This window comes from Haliotis rufescens, unplaced genomic scaffold (genome assembly GCF_023055435.1).
Source record: "Haliotis rufescens isolate VD_foot unplaced genomic scaffold, xgHalRufe1.0.p SCAF_109, whole genome shotgun sequence".
Taxonomy (NCBI): Eukaryota; Metazoa; Mollusca; class Gastropoda; order Lepetellida; family Haliotidae; genus Haliotis; species Haliotis rufescens.
Genome location: NW_025963790.1, coordinates 396,127 through 414,997, shown reverse-complemented (window position 1 = coordinate 414,997; position 18,871 = coordinate 396,127). Strand labels below are relative to the sequence as shown.

Genomic DNA, 18,871 nt, shown 5'->3' with positions numbered 1-18,871 from the left:
AAATATGATCTTTACACCTATGCCTGATCCAAACTTCACAGCATGTTATCCGTTTTCTCGAAATCCGCACTTGATATAGTCTAGTATTCGTCATTTAATTTACAAAGTACCCGTGAAGATCCGGGGTAGAAAAGGGCTTCAGCAACCCACGCTTATCGTAAGATATGATGTCAATCACTGGATTGTCTGGTCCAGACTCGATTATTAACAGACCGTCATATAGCTGGAATATTGCTGTGTGAGGCGTTTAAACAACAAACAATCAAAGAAATAATTTACATAGATCATCTCTCTAACTCATGGAATATTCATGGCAACATGGTTTACGTGGCCCCGTAAGACTCACACGTTACGACCGCCTCCGTGGTCCAGTGGTAGCGCGTCAGCCCGGAGAGCGGAAGGGGTTCGATCCCCGGCCGCGTCACACCAAAAAACGTTAAAAGATGGCACTTGTTGTTACCCTGTCTGGTCCTCGGCATTATGGGGCTTAAACAAGGACTGAACGGAGTCAGGATACTGTGTCTGAGTGGGGTATTCATGTTAAACTACGGCATGGTATCTCAGTGGGCTAGCACTATAAATCGTCCGGACTAACGTCAGTCCGGACTAACGGAAGCAGCCACACACACACACACGTGCATGCACGCCGCTATATAGTGCAATAATCTTGTACGCGACGTTGAACCCCTTTTCACCTCATCTTTACCACTTCCCAACTACCACATGCTGTAGGAAGGAAAGAGTGAAAGGAACTTTATTTGGCAAATATATTCACAGTATTAACACGTACATGTTTTTAGATGAAACAGGATTGCAAACCCATCCTGAAATAACATGCTGATTGCCAAATTCGGGAGATGAACAGATTCAATTTACTTCTCGTTCAGTTCAAACCGTAAGTTCCAAAAAATAATCAGACTCGAATATATGCCGCAAAACATTCCATAGGGTGTAAAAGTTAAAACTGTTTTGTTTAACTGTTTAAGGCAAATCATATTATGCCATATGATTACGCAGTTGTTCGGTCCGATTTTTTGTACAACATTTCAAAGATAAAAGTGTATTATTTTTCAACTGTACCTTATTAAGAAGAGCAAATTTATATTTTCACGTCTTTAAACAGGAATCCTGCCGAATATTTGATAAGTTGATTGTCCGGCGGACAGTTACAATTGTCCTAAATGGGGAATACAATACTTCTGGACAGGAACGCGAACGTCCGGTCATCCAAACAGCAGAATCTGACCGTCTGGATAAACTCAGTCGCACGGGAATAGCTGGCTGTTTGTCATTGCGTCTGTAGTAGTAAATGATCGCGTTATCACTGAGCTCCGGGTGGGTTGTCGTCATGGTCTGGTGCCCATGTTCACAGTAGGATTAACTTGACACCGATCTACACCACAAGGATTGTCTTACAGGACCATTATGGTGTTCTTTGAAAAACCGGATACAGCGTCTGCCAATTGACAGTGCCTCGTCCCACAACCTATCCGGGTACAGGGTAGAGAGGACAAGACATTCGCCCTCCCCTTTGTAAATCCCCGCCCCCTTCTCCTCCTCCTAGTCAGGGTAATTCTGGTTGAGTAGTTTCTCAACAAAACAACAACTCTCCCAATCCGGCTTCCAGTCCGAAAATAGCAACTTTAACAAATGACAATACCTTTAACAATACTTTATGGTAATTTGGTAAGAGATAACTGTAAGAAAATATCATGCTGAAACGAGGCAGAGGGGCATCAGCCAATGAGAACTGAGCATGACGTCATTGTATCATTGTGATGACTTCCAAGAATTGCTATGGGCATGTGGGAGTGTGTATTGGTATATATATGCCTCTCTCGCCATCACAAACCAACAGAGAGTCTTCAGATTGCAGACTTAACGAAACATTTCTGGAAGAGAACGCACCACAGGTAGGTGAAGTACCCTAAACAATTATAACCTGAGCTGATGACCAGTGGCATTATTTACAATGGTCTGCACTCTGGTGTCAGCATCCCGTGTTGTTTGTTTGTTGTTTAACGCCGCACTCAGCAATATTCCAGCTATATGACGGCGGTCTGAAAATAATCGAATCTGGACCAGACAATCCAGTGATTTACATCATGTACATCGATCCACGCAATTGGGATCGATGACATGCATCAACCAAGTCAGCGAGCCTGACCACCCGATCCCGTTAGTCACCTCTTACGACAAGCATAGTCGCCTTTTACGGCAAGCATGGTTTGCTGAAGACCTATTCTACCCCGAATCTTCACGGGTCACATCCCGTGTTGGTCCAGATGTTGCAGCCACGAGTAACACTGAGACATTGTATTTATATGGTTTGTTTGTTTGTTGTTTGCCGCACTCAGCAATATTCCAGCTATATGACAGCGGTCTGTAAATAATCGAGTGTGGGCCAGACAATCCAGTGATTGACATCATGTGCATCGATCCACGCAATGACATGGATCAACCAAGTCAGCAAGCCTGACCACCCGATCCCGTCAGTCGCCTCCTACGACAAGCATAGTCGCATTTTGCGGCAAGCATTGGTTGCTGAAGTTCTATTCAAAGTATTAACTGGTACATTGATTTACATTATAGACCATGACTATGCTGACCAAATGATGCTTTAACGACTTCAATTTGCTTGATCAAGTAATTTATCTGAACCTGCTCTTCAACATTATGGCCCCATACTCATTCAGCATTGTATTTTGATGTGAAGCATGTTGCCAACTCGTATTTCATGAGAGTGGTTTCAACTCAGAAAATAACCCGGGTTTGTACCGTTAAAAACCATTAAACCTAATAAATACAAAATCAATAAATAATTAAATGAAGACTTAATATCAATGAATAATCAATAAATAATATTAAATCACGCAGTTTTATGTTTACGATAAAGAAGGCAATACAATAGGTGACGCAAGAAGTAACAGGCCATAGGGTTAATGTTATTGCACTCACTTTTTTCACTGTTGAATGACTTGAAAGATGCCTTTCTCAGTTCGTGAATCCTAAATAGTGTTGAAAGTGGCAGGAATGCGATGTCTACAAATAGGTATCAAAACTACACTTGACAAGTAAATTAGAAACTGGTCGGGTCAGGTCTTAAAGGCCTCAAATTGACCTCTGTCGCTCTTATATATGCCTTTAATAAATGTCACATCCAGAAATTTCTCGGACGATCAAACAAGTCCTGTTCATGTACACAACAAGGGCTGATAACTGCTGTTAACATCTTGCCATGACAGTTCCTGTTTGGTGTACAACTGTAAAAGTGCTTTTTAATGGGTGGGAGGCTTCAGAGCATCCCATATAAAGCATTCCCTAAAAGTAATGTTAGGTCCAGTCTTATTTCTATATATTGTTTTCAAAGGATGACCGAACCTGCATGATGTTGTTGCCGTTTTTTGTTTTGTTTTGTTTTTTAATAACGCCCATACATGAATAGGGGCGTCGGGTAGCCTAGTGCATAAGCGTTCGCTCTTCACGCCGATGGCCCGGGTTCGATTCCCAACGTGTGTACAATGTGTGAAGCCTGTTTTGTACTTTCCCCAGTCGTGGTATAACTGTGATAATGCCAAAAGCGGCGTAAAATCATATTCTCTTATACCCGTACTCTAGTTAACTATTTATTATCACAGCTTAAACGTCTGGACTTCATGTTCTGTTCTGTATCCTTATCAGTGATGGGTAATATAAAGTTGACGAGTCCCGTGGTTCTGCTGTGGCTGGCGTTATTCATCGGCGGTGGAGCCTGTACAAGTATGTCACCAAGTGAGTATACATTGATGTAGATGTCGTGTAATGCTGGCGATATTGTAGCTGTCTGAAGTTCCCGGAAGATGACTCTTGATTGTCTGTTTTTGAACTGACGGAAACCACCTCAGAGATTTGAATCTGATCAATCCCGAAAGGGAGACAATCGAACAAGGGACGTAGTGCTGTACCACTAAAAACGTTACTTTTAACACCATTATTTGAAGAATCTTTGGCATGAAGCAGGCCGTCACCATCTATCTTTATCAAATATGTGTTTGCGGTGATAATTATATGAAAGAATCAATGAAAATTAGTGATGACACCAGATGCATTGTCTGATAGGCATTTCTTAGGAGTTTACGGATGACAAAGTATAGACACAATTTATGGATAAACATGTCCTTATTTTACTGTTATGGCAACGTTTTGGTATAAATCCTTATACCGTTGTCAAGCAGAGATCTATACCTAAACGTCGCCATTATAGTGAAATAAGGAAGTTTTTATCCATAAATTGTGTCCACGTTATGACACCAGATGTTCGTAAGGAATGTATCGGCTGCTAAAACTGTTCACTTTATGTTTTATATCTGGATAAAAGTAAAGAGTCATGCGTCGCCCCATTTACGAGAATAATTTAAGGGACAACGGATCTAAGAGATGAGAATGGTGGGAGCCTTCAGAGCATCCCATATAAAGTGATGCTATGTCCATTCTCATTGCTATATATTTTTTAATCAAAGGGTGCAAGAACCTGCTTGATGTTGTTGCCGTTGTCGACGGCTCCGACAGTATCGATGATGCCGATTTCCGCAAACTGAAGAAGGCCGTAATACAGATATCGGATGCTCTCGACCTGAGTGAGACAGGAACGATGTTTGGAGCTGTTGTGTACAGTTCAACTGTTTCTGAAACAGCAGCACTCAGCAGCAATAGTGCTGCCCTGAGGTCAGAGATCTCCCAGTTTGGCCACCCCAAGGACGGGACAGCAACCCATCTCGGTATTCGGAGGATGACTGACATGATGCAGAATCAGGGCCGTGCTGATGTTCCCAAGGTCGGCATCGTCATCACCGATGGGCGATCTAAGAACCCGGCAGCAACCCAAACTGCTGCAGCTGCCGCCAGAAAAGCAGGGCTCAACATGTTTGCTGTCGGGGTCGGATTTTCCATCAACACAACAGAACTTAACGGTATCGCCTCCTCCCTGGGAAATGTCTTGAAGCTGAATGACTTTGATGAACTTCTTGACAATGTTTTAGCCCTGGTCCAGAGAGTGTGCAGAGGTGTGTACTGATGATCTCCTCTTTTTAATGAAATTTTAAATAAATCGGAAATAGTTTGAAAAACATTGCCATTCAAACAATTGCGACAATATCAACCTTTCACTCCATTTTGAGCGTATTTCGAACAGTAGAATTATATGGTTATAAGCCAGTTATTTCAAACATTTACAGTTGACGGAAACTGGTCTGAGTGGACAGTTACAATCGGAGATTGTTCAGCGTCGTGTGGAGGAGGATCTAGAACCATCTCCAGGACCAGGACCTGCACCAACCCTGCTCCCAGCAACGGTGGAGAGGACTGTGTAGGAGAGTCGAAAGAGGAGGATTCAGAAGAGTGCAACTCTGATGGATGTCCAGGTAGATTTATTATCCTTCCGCTTGACGCCTTAATGTCAAATGTAACACGTTCACCGAGTAATGTGTGCATCAACGTTACAGATATAATGTACAGACAAGACCGATAGCTTTTAAATAATGACGCGAATAACTATATCGTTATAGTAAATGGAAGCTGGTCTGTGTGGACGGTTCTAACCGGAGATTGTTCAGCGTCGTGTGGAGGAGGATCTCAAACCATCACCAGGACGAGGACCTGCACCAACCCTGCTCCCAGCAACGGTGGAGAGGACTGTGTGGGGCCCGCGACCAAGGTCACTAACAAAACCTGCAATATTGGTGGATGTCCAGGTAAGGTTCAAAGAGCTTTCAGCTTGGCACCCTGTATACTATGTGCATCACCGTAATCCATAATGAATTAAACACTATTAACGTAAGTCATTTAGCTTCTAGATGATGACGTGAAATATACATTATTGTAGTACACGGAAGCTGGAGTGAATGGGTTGAATCTACATCCACGTGCTCAGCATCTTGTGGAGGAGGATCTCAAACCATCACCAGGACGAGGACCTGCAACAACCCTGCTCCCAGCAACGGTGGAGAGGACTGTGTAGGAGAGTCGAAAGAGGAGGATTCAGAAGAGTGCAACTCTGGTGGATGTCCAGGTAGATTTATTATCCTTCCGCTTGACGCCTTAATGTAAGATGTAACACGTTCACCGAGTAATGTGTGCATCAGCGTTACAGATATAATGTACAGACCGATAGCTTTTAAATAATGACGTGAATAACTATGTCGTTATAGTAAATGGAAGCTGGTCTGTGTGGACGGTTCTAACCGGAGATTGTTCAGCGTCGTGTGGAGGAGGATCTCAAACCATCACCAGGACGAGGACCTGCACCAACCCTGCTCCAAGCAACGGCGGAGCGGACTGTGTAGGAGAGTCAACCCAGAGTTCTACATCGAGCTGTAACGCTGATGAATGTCAAGGTATATATTCTATCACGGGAAACAGATATCCCCCGTAAATGTTCTGTTAACTTCGGGGACTAAACTAGAATCGATACCATATACATGTGGAGGGACACGTATTAATGATTGGTGCTTAAAGTCATTCGTTGAGATACTAAGCTGTGTGTGACGTGGTTGATTGAGTGTCACCGAGCCTCGAAAGCATTGATCGTGCAATGAAACCACAGGTTGACCTACACGGTTGTGTACAGCTTATGAAACTTGATCATTTTCCTTGCTGGATGCGACGTAAAAGAACATTCATACACTCCCTCGTTTGCAGTTCCGAAGACAATCGTTTAACCTTTCTAGATTCGATGCTAGGATATTTCCCTAAATATTTTAGGGATTATATAAACTTGTCAAAAACAGGGTTTTCATGAAATTACTGAAATGATTTCACGCAATCCTGGTTTCACAGTCTTGCCATACCGTGTATACTCCAAGAGAGAATCGTGGTTTAAAATCAACAGATCCTCCACTAACTTATTACTTTTTTATTGTTTTGCTTTATTATTGGTTAATAGCGTCGTTGTTCTTTGTTCCAGTGGACCTGTGTGACGGCTGCCTGTATGCCAATGGTATCGGGTATATGCCCTACCCCTCTGACTGCTCTAGGTACGTTCAGTGTTGGGAGGAAGGCTCCCAGCCCATCGTCAGGCCGTGTGCCCCCGGGACGCTCTGGGACCAGACCGACCTCACCTGTAAACTTGCTAGTGCTGTTTCATGCGGTTCCCCATCTCCAGGTAATGTGTTGTATAATCATGCAATCACGATTTATTAACACGGGGTATTCCGAACGACAGTAACAGGTTTTATGATTATATCCATACAATCTATGCATCTATAAGCCATTCCAGAATGTTCTTCTTATCAGTTTTAAATTTTTTAACCGAGAATACGTCAAAATATTTTTCGAAGCGTAGTCGTCAGTTTGAAACTAGTGTCGTAAAGCTCGAGAAAGCTGCCTTCTTATTGGCCAATGTCGATTTCTTGTCAGTAATTGGTCGGTCAAAATTCGCGAAAGGTCGTTCTGACCTGACCCGTAATGGGATGTCCTCAGATCTTTGTTTAGCGGTAGCGAAAACTAAGATCTGATTTTAAAGAGATTGACTCTTTTCACGAACACCTGGTGTCTGCATGGACTTTCAGTGCTTCAGTCATGTAATTTTTAGGGGGAACGGGTGGCCCAGTCGTCTAAGGCGCCGCGATTCGCTGTGCAGAGTTGTGTCCCTTCGGCACGCCAGAAACCTATGATTGTGGGTTCGAATCCCGGTTCGCCCCGATTATGTTTCTAGGTTTTGTCAGCACCATACCCGTGTTCGTGGGTTTCACCGAAGTGGTAAACGTCTAAGACCTGCATCACTTCGGGCTTTCCTCCCACATTAACCTGACACGCCGTGATATAACTGGAATACTGTTAAAAGCGGCGTTAAACCCAACTCACTCACTCATGTAATTTTTAGCACTATTTTGCCTTTACGCTCGAAGGAATCTGTTTCGGCAGGTAATCGAGAGTGATCATTCTCTGGCGTTGACGTGTTATTTTAGTATGGATCTAGAACGTTACAATGAATGGATAGTTTAGAGACGAGGTGAGGTGAAATGGGGTTTAACGTCGCGTCCAAGATTATTGCACTTATATAGCGACGTGCATGCACGTGTATGTGTGTGTGTGTGGCTGCTTGTACTAGTCCGGACTGATGCCGATTTATAGTGCTAGCTCACTGAGATACCATGCCTCAGTTTAACATGAATATCCCACTCAGACACAGTATACTGACTCCGAGCCGCCCAGTCCTTGTTTTAGCCCCTTAATGCCGAGCGCCAGACAGGGTAACAACAAGTACCATCTTTTAACGTCTTTTGGTATGACGCGGCCGGGAATCGAACCCCGGACCTTCCGCTCTCCGGGCGGACGCTCTGCCACTAGACCACGGAGGCGGTCGGAGTGTTTATAAGGGAATGAAAAAGCTGATATACTTCAGTATCAGTTAAGTCGAACGTTGACAATTCCAGCCTCATCGGGTGCACTAAAATCAAGGCACATCTTCAGCGTATATATGGAAAATTGTTTCAGGGGGCGATGGGGTGGTCTAGTGGTTAAAGGGATCGCTCGTCATGCCGAAGTCCCGGGTTCGATTCCCACATGGGTACAATGTATGAACCCATTTCTTGTTCCCCTGTTCATATATTGCTTGAATATTGCTAAAAGCGGCGTAAAACCATACTCACTCACTCACTCACTCATTGTTTCAGCACCAACAACAGCCGCCCCTAGTGCTTGTAATGGAAAGAGGGAGGTTGCCGGCAACAAGGCTGTGTACCAGCTGTATGTCAATGGTCACGGGTGGTTGAACAGGCCATGCCCTTCTGGAACCGAGTTTAAAGCCGCCCTGTGTCGCTGTGACACTTCATATGTACATATTCCTGGTAAGCAACTATGAAGCATATAGATACATCATGTCATATAGTCATGAAGGGGCACGGGTGGCCCAGTCGTCTAAGGCGCCGCGATTCGCCCCAATTATGATTCTTGGTTTGTCAACACCATTCCCGTGCTCGTGGGTTTCACCGAAGTGGTAAACGTCTTAGACCTGCAATACTTCGGGCTTTCCTCGAAAACATTAAGCTGACACGCCGCGATATAACTGGAATAATGTTAAAAGCGGCGTTAAACCCAACTCACTCACTCACTAATTTAGTCATAAATCACAGCTAATGGTAAACAGTATTTATATAACGACTTCAGCTCAGGGAGATGGGAACGCCGACCATGACACATGTGTTGGACGTCCAGGCAACATATGGTCACAATACAACTAAGCTAGTCGGCGCAAGCTTGACCAATCAGACGGACAATGTAACTGTGTGGCCTAAACATATTTGAAAAAAAACCACAGTAATAATTCAATCTTAGATTTATCGCACTTTCTGCGTGTCAACTTTTATTATGCTGTCATAGCAGAGTTATAACCGCGTGTGCTGTATGCTAACTTTGATTATGGCAGTCATAGTAGAGTTATAACCGCGTGTGCTGTATGCTGACTTGTATTATTGCTGTCATAGCAGGGTTATAACCACGTGTGATGTATGCTAACTTGTATTATTGCAGTCAATGGAGGCTGGGCTCTGTGGACGGATGCAGTGACCGTATGTTCTGCATCCTGTGGAGGAGGATCTAGAACCATCTCCAGGACCAGGACCTGCACCAACCCACCTCCCCAACATGGAGGACAGTCGTGTGTAGGAGCAACGTCGGCGACGTACACAGAATCTTGCAGTACTAGCCACTGCCCAGGTAAGAGATGCGCTACCGCTCAAACCCCGCAGAACTAGCTTGAATTTTCGGTACAGACGTTATATGTTGGGGTCACTATTTCAAGACAAAAAACGTTTTTGCCTGGAATCGTTTTCATTTTTTATCAAATCCCTCCCCCCCCAAAAAAAGAAAAATGGAACAATGATTATTTTTAATAACCCCTGATAAAGCACTACTACAACTAGTACCGGTTCGCCGTATACGACGTTGTAGAAACTACTGACGTTTTATTCCTTTATTGTAGTGCACGGAGGATGGTCAGAGTGGGCGTCGACGGCTACCCCGTGTTCAGCAACTTGTGGGGGTGGCTCGAGGTCGGTGTCCCGGGGTCGCACCTGCACTAACCCTACTCCTGCCTATGGTGGGGGGTACTGCGCAGGGTCTGCCAGTGATGTGACGTCCCAAGTCTGCAATACAGAACCATGCCCAGGTAGCGGACTGGTTACTATTTACACGAAGGACATATTTCTGATAGTATACGGTCCATGATACCGTTCACACATTTTGTGAATTTTGAATTTAATTGTAAAGCTTTTGTGTATATTTCTTGTTTATTTTCTTTGGAGTTATTGTAATATAAATCTTTGTTAAAGCTAACTTTTGAATTAATTTTTGGTTAATTTAATGAAGATAGCATAGCATAGCATAGCATAGCATAGCATAGCATAGCATAGCATATGGTTTCGTAACACTGCGTAGCGTATAATAGCATAGCACAGAATATAGTTTCGTAGCGTTGCGTTGTGTAGCATAGCATAGCATAGCATAGCATAGCATAGCATAGCATAGCATAGCATAGTATAACATATGTTTTGTAACATTGCGTAGAGTAAAATAGCCTAGCATAGCATATGGTTTCGTAGCGTTGCGTTGTGTAGCATAGCATAGCATAGCATATGGTTTAGTAACATTGCGTAGCGTAAAATAGCATAGCATAGCATATGGGTTCGTAGCGTTGCGTTGTGTAGCATAGCATAGCATGGCATACCGGGGATAAATTTTCATTTATTTTTCGGTGTAGTCACCGTAGCGTATGTCACATTCAGAAAATGACGACAAATAGCTTTTCAAAGTAGACAGGTGATGAGGCCGTTCTCATGGCAACCGTTCACGTTTCAGAGTCCACAACATCAGCAGCTAGTTCCGATTGTCGGGAGGTTGTCGGGAACACGGCTGTGTACGAACAGTTCGTAAGTGGTCACGGTTGGATGGAGAGACCATGTCCTACTGGAACAGAGTTTCGTGTCGCCGGATGTCGATGTATCGCGTCAAACGTCTCTGTCGTCCCCGCCGTCACAACCACATCTGCGTCTGGTGAGTGAATCTATAAAAACACTATGTAAAATATATGTGTCCCACCAGGAGAAAAGGGACGCTATGGGTACCAGGATACAATTGTGCTGTGACGTCATAAAGACGTTTGACGTCAACATTCTTACGCGTTTCTCGTTCGTTTGTTATGTAATAAAAACACTATTTCAAAAATGTCAGCATACATGTGTACTTTCAAACGATCAGATATTATATTTAAAATCTGCAATCATCACATAAACAGCTGTTGGTCGGAAAATTTGGACTTTGCAGAAAATGAGTCCAAATGTTTGATGCCATAGATCTCAGTAATAAATATGAATTGAAGCTTGTGAAGTTTATTTTTGTATGGCTAAGTTCCTGCAGTTTAAAAAAATAATAAGAAGTCAAAATGTGATTTTTCACCCATATCACATGGTTGCTCACAGATTCTGAAAAAATTCTCAAGCCTGCAGGTCACAGTGGCGATTTGATTTAAAGTCCAACCTAATTCGTTTTTATAGTTTGCAAGTTGCGATCGCCTTGTTAAAAAGTAACAGGATGACGTCATGTTCAAACGACGCAGTTTCCAGTTTCCTATTCCCATGCCTATATACAAATATCGGAGTGTTATAACTATAATTTTATGGACCCGCGAAGATTCATGGGTAGAATAGGTCTTCAGCAACCCATGCTTGCCGTAAAAGGCGACTATGCTTGTCGTAAAAGGCGACTAACGGGATCGGGTGGTCAGGCTCGGTGACTTGGTTGACGCATGTCATCGATCCCAATTGCGTGGCTCGATGCTCATGATATTAATCACTGGATTGTCTGGTCGAGACTCGATTACTTACAGACCGCCGTCATAAAGCTGGAATATTGCTGAGTGCGGCGTTAAACAACAAACCAACCAACCAACCAACCAACCAACCATGATAATTTTATGAGTTATATTGCCTCTGTAGTACCCGATTCAGGAGGGTCAGTTTCAAGAGTGCATTGTATTACAGCTACCGCAGTGTGCCAACCGGAAGTGTACCTCCCTTGCAACGATGACCTCAGCGACTACTCCGGACGTTACACCTACATCCAGAACGAAGGCGTCACCATCAATGACGGTGCTGCCTCCTTCTCTCGCGACTCTGGACTCCGCATCCCTCGTTTCTCTAACGTCGACATCGGCAGCACGCTCGTCATATCTTTCTCTCTGCGGAGGGGCGAAAACACCGACAGACCACAGGCTATCGTCAGCAATGCCGACTGTGGTCGACAGGGGTCCATCTACATCATTCAGACATCGTCGACGGTGGAATTCATTTTGAGGAACAAGAATGAGGCGGAATGTACGCTCTCTTTGCCCTACGAAGTGAGTAGACCAGGCTGTTATGTTAGGAGATTACAGCGAAACCCTGTTAGTCGGGATTCCTAGTTTTTATAGCGATTACCTATAGGGACGAATACATACATACACAGGACACTTCTCAACAATCGAGACTCGTTAATCCGGAATTATATATTTACCTAACTCTGATCGATTTACTGGGGTCCCGTCCGGATGAACGAGGTTTCACTGTGTCAAAGGCTGGTTCTCCTCATCCCAAAGTACTGTAGACCTGGTAGACTGGCATTAAGTCTCAGATAAAAAGTAATCTTATTTAATAATATATATCTACAAAATATAAATATCAAAATCCAAATGGAGCCCAGAACAATCCTTAATTTCAGGACCAGTCTTGCCAAATCTTTCTAGACTGAACTGGTCTCCTTTTTAAATATATTCTTTGGGGTCTGGGACACAAACTATATATATGGAAGAACGAGATGCTCTTTTATCGAGTCTCACCTGTGTTATATCACCCTTAACTTGTACTGGATCTTATCTACAGGTGGCTTTATGCAATTCGTTGTTCAGAGTTGTGTCCCTTGGACACGTCAGAAACCTCTGATAATGGGTTGAAATCCCGGTTCGACCTTATATTGTTTCTTAGTTTGTCAGCACCATATCCGTGTTCGTGATAAACGTCTTAGACCTGCATCACGTCGGGCTTTCCTTCCACATTAAGCTGACACGCCGTGATATAACTTGAATAGAGTTAAAAGCGGCGTTAAACCCAACTCACTCACTTACTCATTTTTCCTTTAGGTCAGGAGTTTTGACCACTATGAAACTGATTTTTTATTGTAATGGAATATGTTTTTCTTCCAGACCGTCGTGGGTTACAGGAGCCGGTCTATGACTAACTGTAGACTGACATTGTACGGCGGTAACATGACGGCCAAGGTTGGAAGCAAGACTAAAAACATTTCCTGTCCAGGTAATGAATATCTGACAAGACCTTAGCTTACCTGTTGCTCTTGTACATGCGAAAACCCCACCATCTTAGCTTGTCTGTAGCTTTTGTACATGCGAAAACCCCGCCATCTTAGCTTGTCTGTAGCTCTTGTACATGCGAAAACCCCACCATCTTAGCTTGTCTGTAGCTTTTGTACATGCGAAAACCCCGCCATCTTAGCTTGTCTGCAGCTCTTGTACATGCGAAAACCCCGCCATCTTAGCTTGTCTGTAGCTCTTGTACATGCGAAAACCCCACCATCTTAGCTTGTCTGTAGCTTTTGTACATGCGAAAACCCCGCCATCTTAGCTTGTCTGCAGCTCTTGTACATGCGAAAACCCCGCCATCTTAGCTTGTCTGTAGCTCTTGTACATGCGAAAACCCCGCCATCTTAGCTTACCTGTAGCTCTTGTACATGCGAAAACCCCGCCATCTTAACTTGTCTGCAGCTCTTGTATATGGGACAAAACCATCGTAGCTTGTCTGTAGCTCTTGTATATGGGACACAACCATCTTAGCTTGTCTGTAGCTCTTGTACATGCGAAAGAAAACACCGCTATCTTAGCTTCCCTGTAGCTCTTGTATATGGGACAAAACCACAATCTTAGCTTGTCTGTAGCTCTTGTATATGGGACACCACCATCTTAGCTTGTCTGTAGCTCTTGTATATGGGACACCACCATCTTAGCTTGTCTGTAGCTCTTGTATATGGGACACAGCCATCTTAGCTTATCTGTAGCTCTTGTACATGCGAAAGAAAACACCGCCATCTTAGCTTCCCTGTAGCTCTTGTATATGGGACAAAACCATCATCTTAGCTTATCTGTAGCTCTTGTACATGGGACACACCCATCTTGGCTTATCTGTAGCTCTTGTATATGGGACACAACCATCTTAGCTTCCCTGTAGCTCTTGTATATGGGACAAAACCACCATCTTAGCTTATCTGTAGTTCTTGTACATGGGACACACCCATCTTAGCTTGTCTGTAGCTCTTGTATATGGGACATCACCACCATCTTAGCTTTTCAATTGATCACTTTGTTTTCCAGGTGACATTGCCAAGAGCCAGTGCGCCATGCAGGTGGGGCGGGGCACAGGCTATGACAACTTTACAGGAGAAATTGACGAGGTGAGCATACAGAAGGCAGGGTGACATTTTACGAAACGCTCTTCGCGCTTCGACCTCCTGAACGACTTCTAAACCACATAGGGGCACGGGTGGCCCAGTCGTCTAAGGCGCCGCGATTCGCTGTGCAGAGTTGCGTCCCTTGGGCACGCCAGAAACCGATGATCGTGGGTTCGAATCCCGGTTCGCCCTGATTATGTTTCTAGATTTGTCAGCACCATACCCGTGCTCGTGGGTTTCACCGAAGTGGTAAACGTCTAAGACCTGCATCATCTCGGGCTTTCCTCCCACATTAAGCTGACACGCCGCGATATAACTGGAATACTGTTAAAAAGCGGCGTTAAATCCAACTCACTCACTCACTCCAAACCACATCATAACTATTAAGGCCGCTTCACAATGACCTGGTAGTTCGCGCTGCGTCGTAAAATTACTCTACATCGACGAAAGCTCCAGGGCGCTACTAAAGTAGCTCCTGCCTCGCAATTGAAAACAAACAAACCATGACGACTCATGCGTCTGTATTAGATGCCACAAATAAAATGAACAGCATGAGAACGTGTTTTCAGGGACAGAACACTATATATTTTAGATGATGTTGATTTGATTTCACTATATGGATTCCGGAGATCCGCAGTTGGCAGACAACTGGACCGACCGATTGCTTGACAGAAAACAACAAAATCATTGTATTGAAATCTGTGTTAAAGTATATAGGGTAGGATTATCGTAAGTCCATGTTATAGTATATAGAGTAGGGTTATCGTAGGTCCATGTTATAGTATATAGGGTAGGATTATCGTAGGTCCATGTTATAGTATATAGGGTAGGACTTTCGTGGTAGTATTAGTTGTACTAGTGGTAGTGCCTTTAGTAGTAGTAGTGGTATTAGTAGCGGTAGCAGCAGCAGTAGTAGTAGTAGTAGTAGTAGTAGTAGTAGTAGTAGTAGTAGTACGATAGATATTCATCAGGACTGAGTATAAAGACCCAGTTTATTGTGTCCACCTTTATAATACATCTTCACTTACCTTACAGTTCACGGTGTCCATGTGCCGCTCTGACGTCATCGAGGCCTAGTCACGAGGCCGTCTCAGCATGCGAACCCAGCGCGCTTTCAACACGAGCCATGCCAGGAATGGCCAATTTTATCTTATAAGCATTTTTATATAAATGACATTTAAATTATGACGTATGGATGAGTGTGTGAATGTAAAGAAACGTTTTGTATAAGAGCATATCAGGATGTCACGACGTGTAGTTTACCTAATAGATCAGTTCGGTATATCCGTAGTGCGTTATTCGATTGAACAGTAACGTTTGCTTTCACTGCTGAGGTTCTTACGTCGAGATTGGTATTGTCGAGATTTACCGGTGTCCGACTTGGTTGTTGGTTGGTTGGTTGGTTGTTTAACGCCGCACTCAGCAATATTACAGCTATATGACGGCGGTCTGTAAAATCATGAGCATCGATCCACGCAATTGGGATCGATGACATGCATCAACCAAGTCAGCGAGCCTGACCACCCGATCCCGTTAGTCGCCTTTTACGACAAGCATAGTCGCCTTTTACGGCAAGCATGGGTTGCTGAAGACCTATTCTAGCCCGGATCTTCACGGGTCCCGACTTAGTCACATCAGAAGGATGAAATGTCAAACACTAGTAGTGCATTGCAAAATTAAAGATGTCACGGATAACGTCATGTGGCGTCGTTCCTAAAACAGAATGTCTGAGCTTGCGTTCCTGGATGTGTGTATCTGCATCAGTATGTAACTTCTCTTGTGTAAATGGTTCCATAGGATTAAAGAATTGTGATTGTGATGTGTAAAAGATGATGATTATTATGTACTTGATAAATAAAATGCTTTGCAATTATATTTCTTTCGTTGGAATGTTAACCTTTATAATATGTGATACATAGTTTATGATTTTCAAATACCCATTCGTGACAGTTTATGTATTTGTTTAACGCCGAACGTATTCAATGGCGCTAAATGATGGCGATTTGTACATAATCTAATCTGGACTATTCAGTCCAGTGATTGACATCATGAGCATCGATCTACGCAATTGGGATACGATGACATGCATGAACCAAATCAACGAGCCTGACCACCCGATCCCGTTAGTCGCCTCTTACGTTAAGCATGAGTTGCTGAAGACTCGTGGCAATCCATTAAGGAGACGTACTTTCTAAACCACATCTTTTGTAAATAAATGTACACATACTTGTCCGCAACCAAATGATACAGTGTATACATAGTACTCACTGCAAGCCAGGGAAACCTTCTGGTTTACACATAGGGTATACCACGTGTGACGGAGATAAGTCCAACAATTATTGGCCGTTGATGTTACTACATGGATTAACACAGGTGTGCCCTGAATCATCAGCATAGCGAGAGTTAAATCAAGCCATCTGGGAAAGCGGTGGGAGTCAACAGCCAATGTGGCCCACCCTTGTGCCCTTTGGTGATCTCAAGTCAACAGCCGATGTCGCCCAGCCATGTGCCCTATTGTTTTCCCCAGTCAACAGCCGAAGTGGCCCACCCATGTACACCGTGTCACTCTCCAGTCAACAGCCGATGTGGCCCAACCATGTACACCGTGTCTCTCTCCAGTCAACAGCCGATGTGGCCCAACCATGTGCCCTATTGTTCTCTCAAGTCAACAGCCGATGTGGCCCACCCATGTGTCCTATTGTTCTCCCTAGTCAACAGCCGATGTGGCCCAGCCATGTACACAGTGTCACTCTCCAGTCAACAGCCGATGTGGCCCAGCCATGTACAACGTGTCACTCCCCAGTCAACAGCCGACGTGGCCCACCCATGTACAACGTGGTTCGCCCCAGTCAACAGCCGAAGTGGCCCACCCATGTACACAGTGTCACTCTCCAGTCAACAGCCGATGTGGCCCAACCATGTACACCGTGTCACTCACCAGTCAACAGCCGATGTGGCCCGCCCATGTACACCGTGTCACTCCCCAGTCGACAGCCGACGTGGCCCACCCATGTACAACGTGGTTCGCCCCAGTCAACAGCCGATGTGGCCCACCCATGTACACAGTGTCACTCTCCAGTCAACAGCCGATGTGGCCCAACCATGTACACCGTGTCACTCACCAGTCAACAGCCGATGTGGCCCCCCCATGTACACCGTGTCACTCCCCAGTCAACAGCCGATGTGGCCCACCCATGTACAACGTGGTTCGCCCCAGTCAACAGCCGATGTGGCCCACCCATGTACACAGTGTCACTCTCCAGTCAACAGCCGATGTGGCCCAACCATGTACATCGTGTCACTCACCAGTCAACAGCCGATGTGGCCCCCCCATGTACACCGTGTCACTCCCCAGTCAACAGCCGATGTGGCCCACCCATGTACAACGTGGTTCTCCCCAGTCAACAGCCGATGTGGCCCACCCATGTACACCGTGTCACTCCCCAGTGAACAGTCGATGTGGCCCAACCATGTACACCGTGTCACTCCCCAGTCAACAGTCGATGTGGCCCAACAATGTACACCGTGTCACTCCCCAGTCAACAGCCGATATCGCCCAACCATGTACACCTTGACACTCTCCAGTCAACAGCCGATGTGGCCCACCCATGTACACCGTGTCACTCCCCAGTCAACAGCCGATGTGGCCCACCCATGTACAACGTGTCACTCCCCAGTCAACAGCCGATGTGGCCCACCCATGTACACCGTGACACTCCCCAGTCAACAGCCGATGTGGCCCACCCATGTACACCGTGTGACTCCCCAGTCAACAGCCGATATCGCCCAACCATGTACACCTTGACACTCTCCAGTCAACAGCCGATGTGGCCCACCCATGTACACAGTGTCACTCCCCAGTCATCAGCCGATGTGGCCCACCAATGTACACCGTGACACTCCCCAGTCAACAGCCGATGTGGCCCACCCATGTTCACCGTGTCTCTCTCAAGTCAACAGCCGATGTGGCCCACCCATGTACACCGTGTCACTCCCCAGTCAACAGCCGATGTGGCCCTCCCATGTTCAACGTGACACTCTCCAGTCAACAGCCGATGTGGCCCACCCATGTACACCGTGTCACTCCCCAGTGAACAGTCGATGTGGCCCACCCATGTGTCCTGTTGTTCTCCCCAGTGAACAGTCGATGTGGCCCACCCATGTACACAGTGTCACTCCCCAGTGAACAGTCGATGTGGCCCAACCATGTACACCGTGTCACTCCCCAGTCAACAGCCGATATCGCCAAACCATGTACACCTTGACACTCTCCAGTCAACAGCCGATGTGGCCCACCCATGTACACCGTGTCACTCCCCAGTCAACAGCCGATGTGGCCCACCCATGTACAACGTGAGACTCCCCAGTCAACAGCCGATGTGGCCCACCCATGTACACCGTGACA

General features: G+C 45.1%; 1 protein-coding gene across 1 annotated transcript; it reads left to right on the top strand.

Annotated features, from left to right (window-relative positions):
- Positions 1-1,817: 1,817 nt before the first annotated feature.
- Positions 1,818-16,341, top strand: LOC124114871 (SCO-spondin-like). Its single transcript, XM_046475659.2, has 16 exons — positions 1,818-1,913; positions 3,682-3,771; positions 4,500-5,042; positions 5,214-5,399; positions 5,544-5,729; positions 5,861-6,046; positions 6,186-6,371; positions 6,941-7,138; positions 8,652-8,825; positions 9,508-9,693; positions 9,959-10,144; positions 10,834-11,028; positions 12,015-12,370; positions 13,211-13,319; positions 14,390-14,469; positions 15,502-16,341. Exons 2-16 carry the CDS (start codon positions 3,684-3,686, stop codon positions 15,541-15,543), a joined length of 2,901 nt encoding a protein of 966 aa, XP_046331615.2. The 5' UTR covers positions 1,818-1,913; positions 3,682-3,683; the 3' UTR covers positions 15,544-16,341.
- The last annotated feature ends 2,530 nt before the right edge of the window (positions 16,342-18,871 follow it).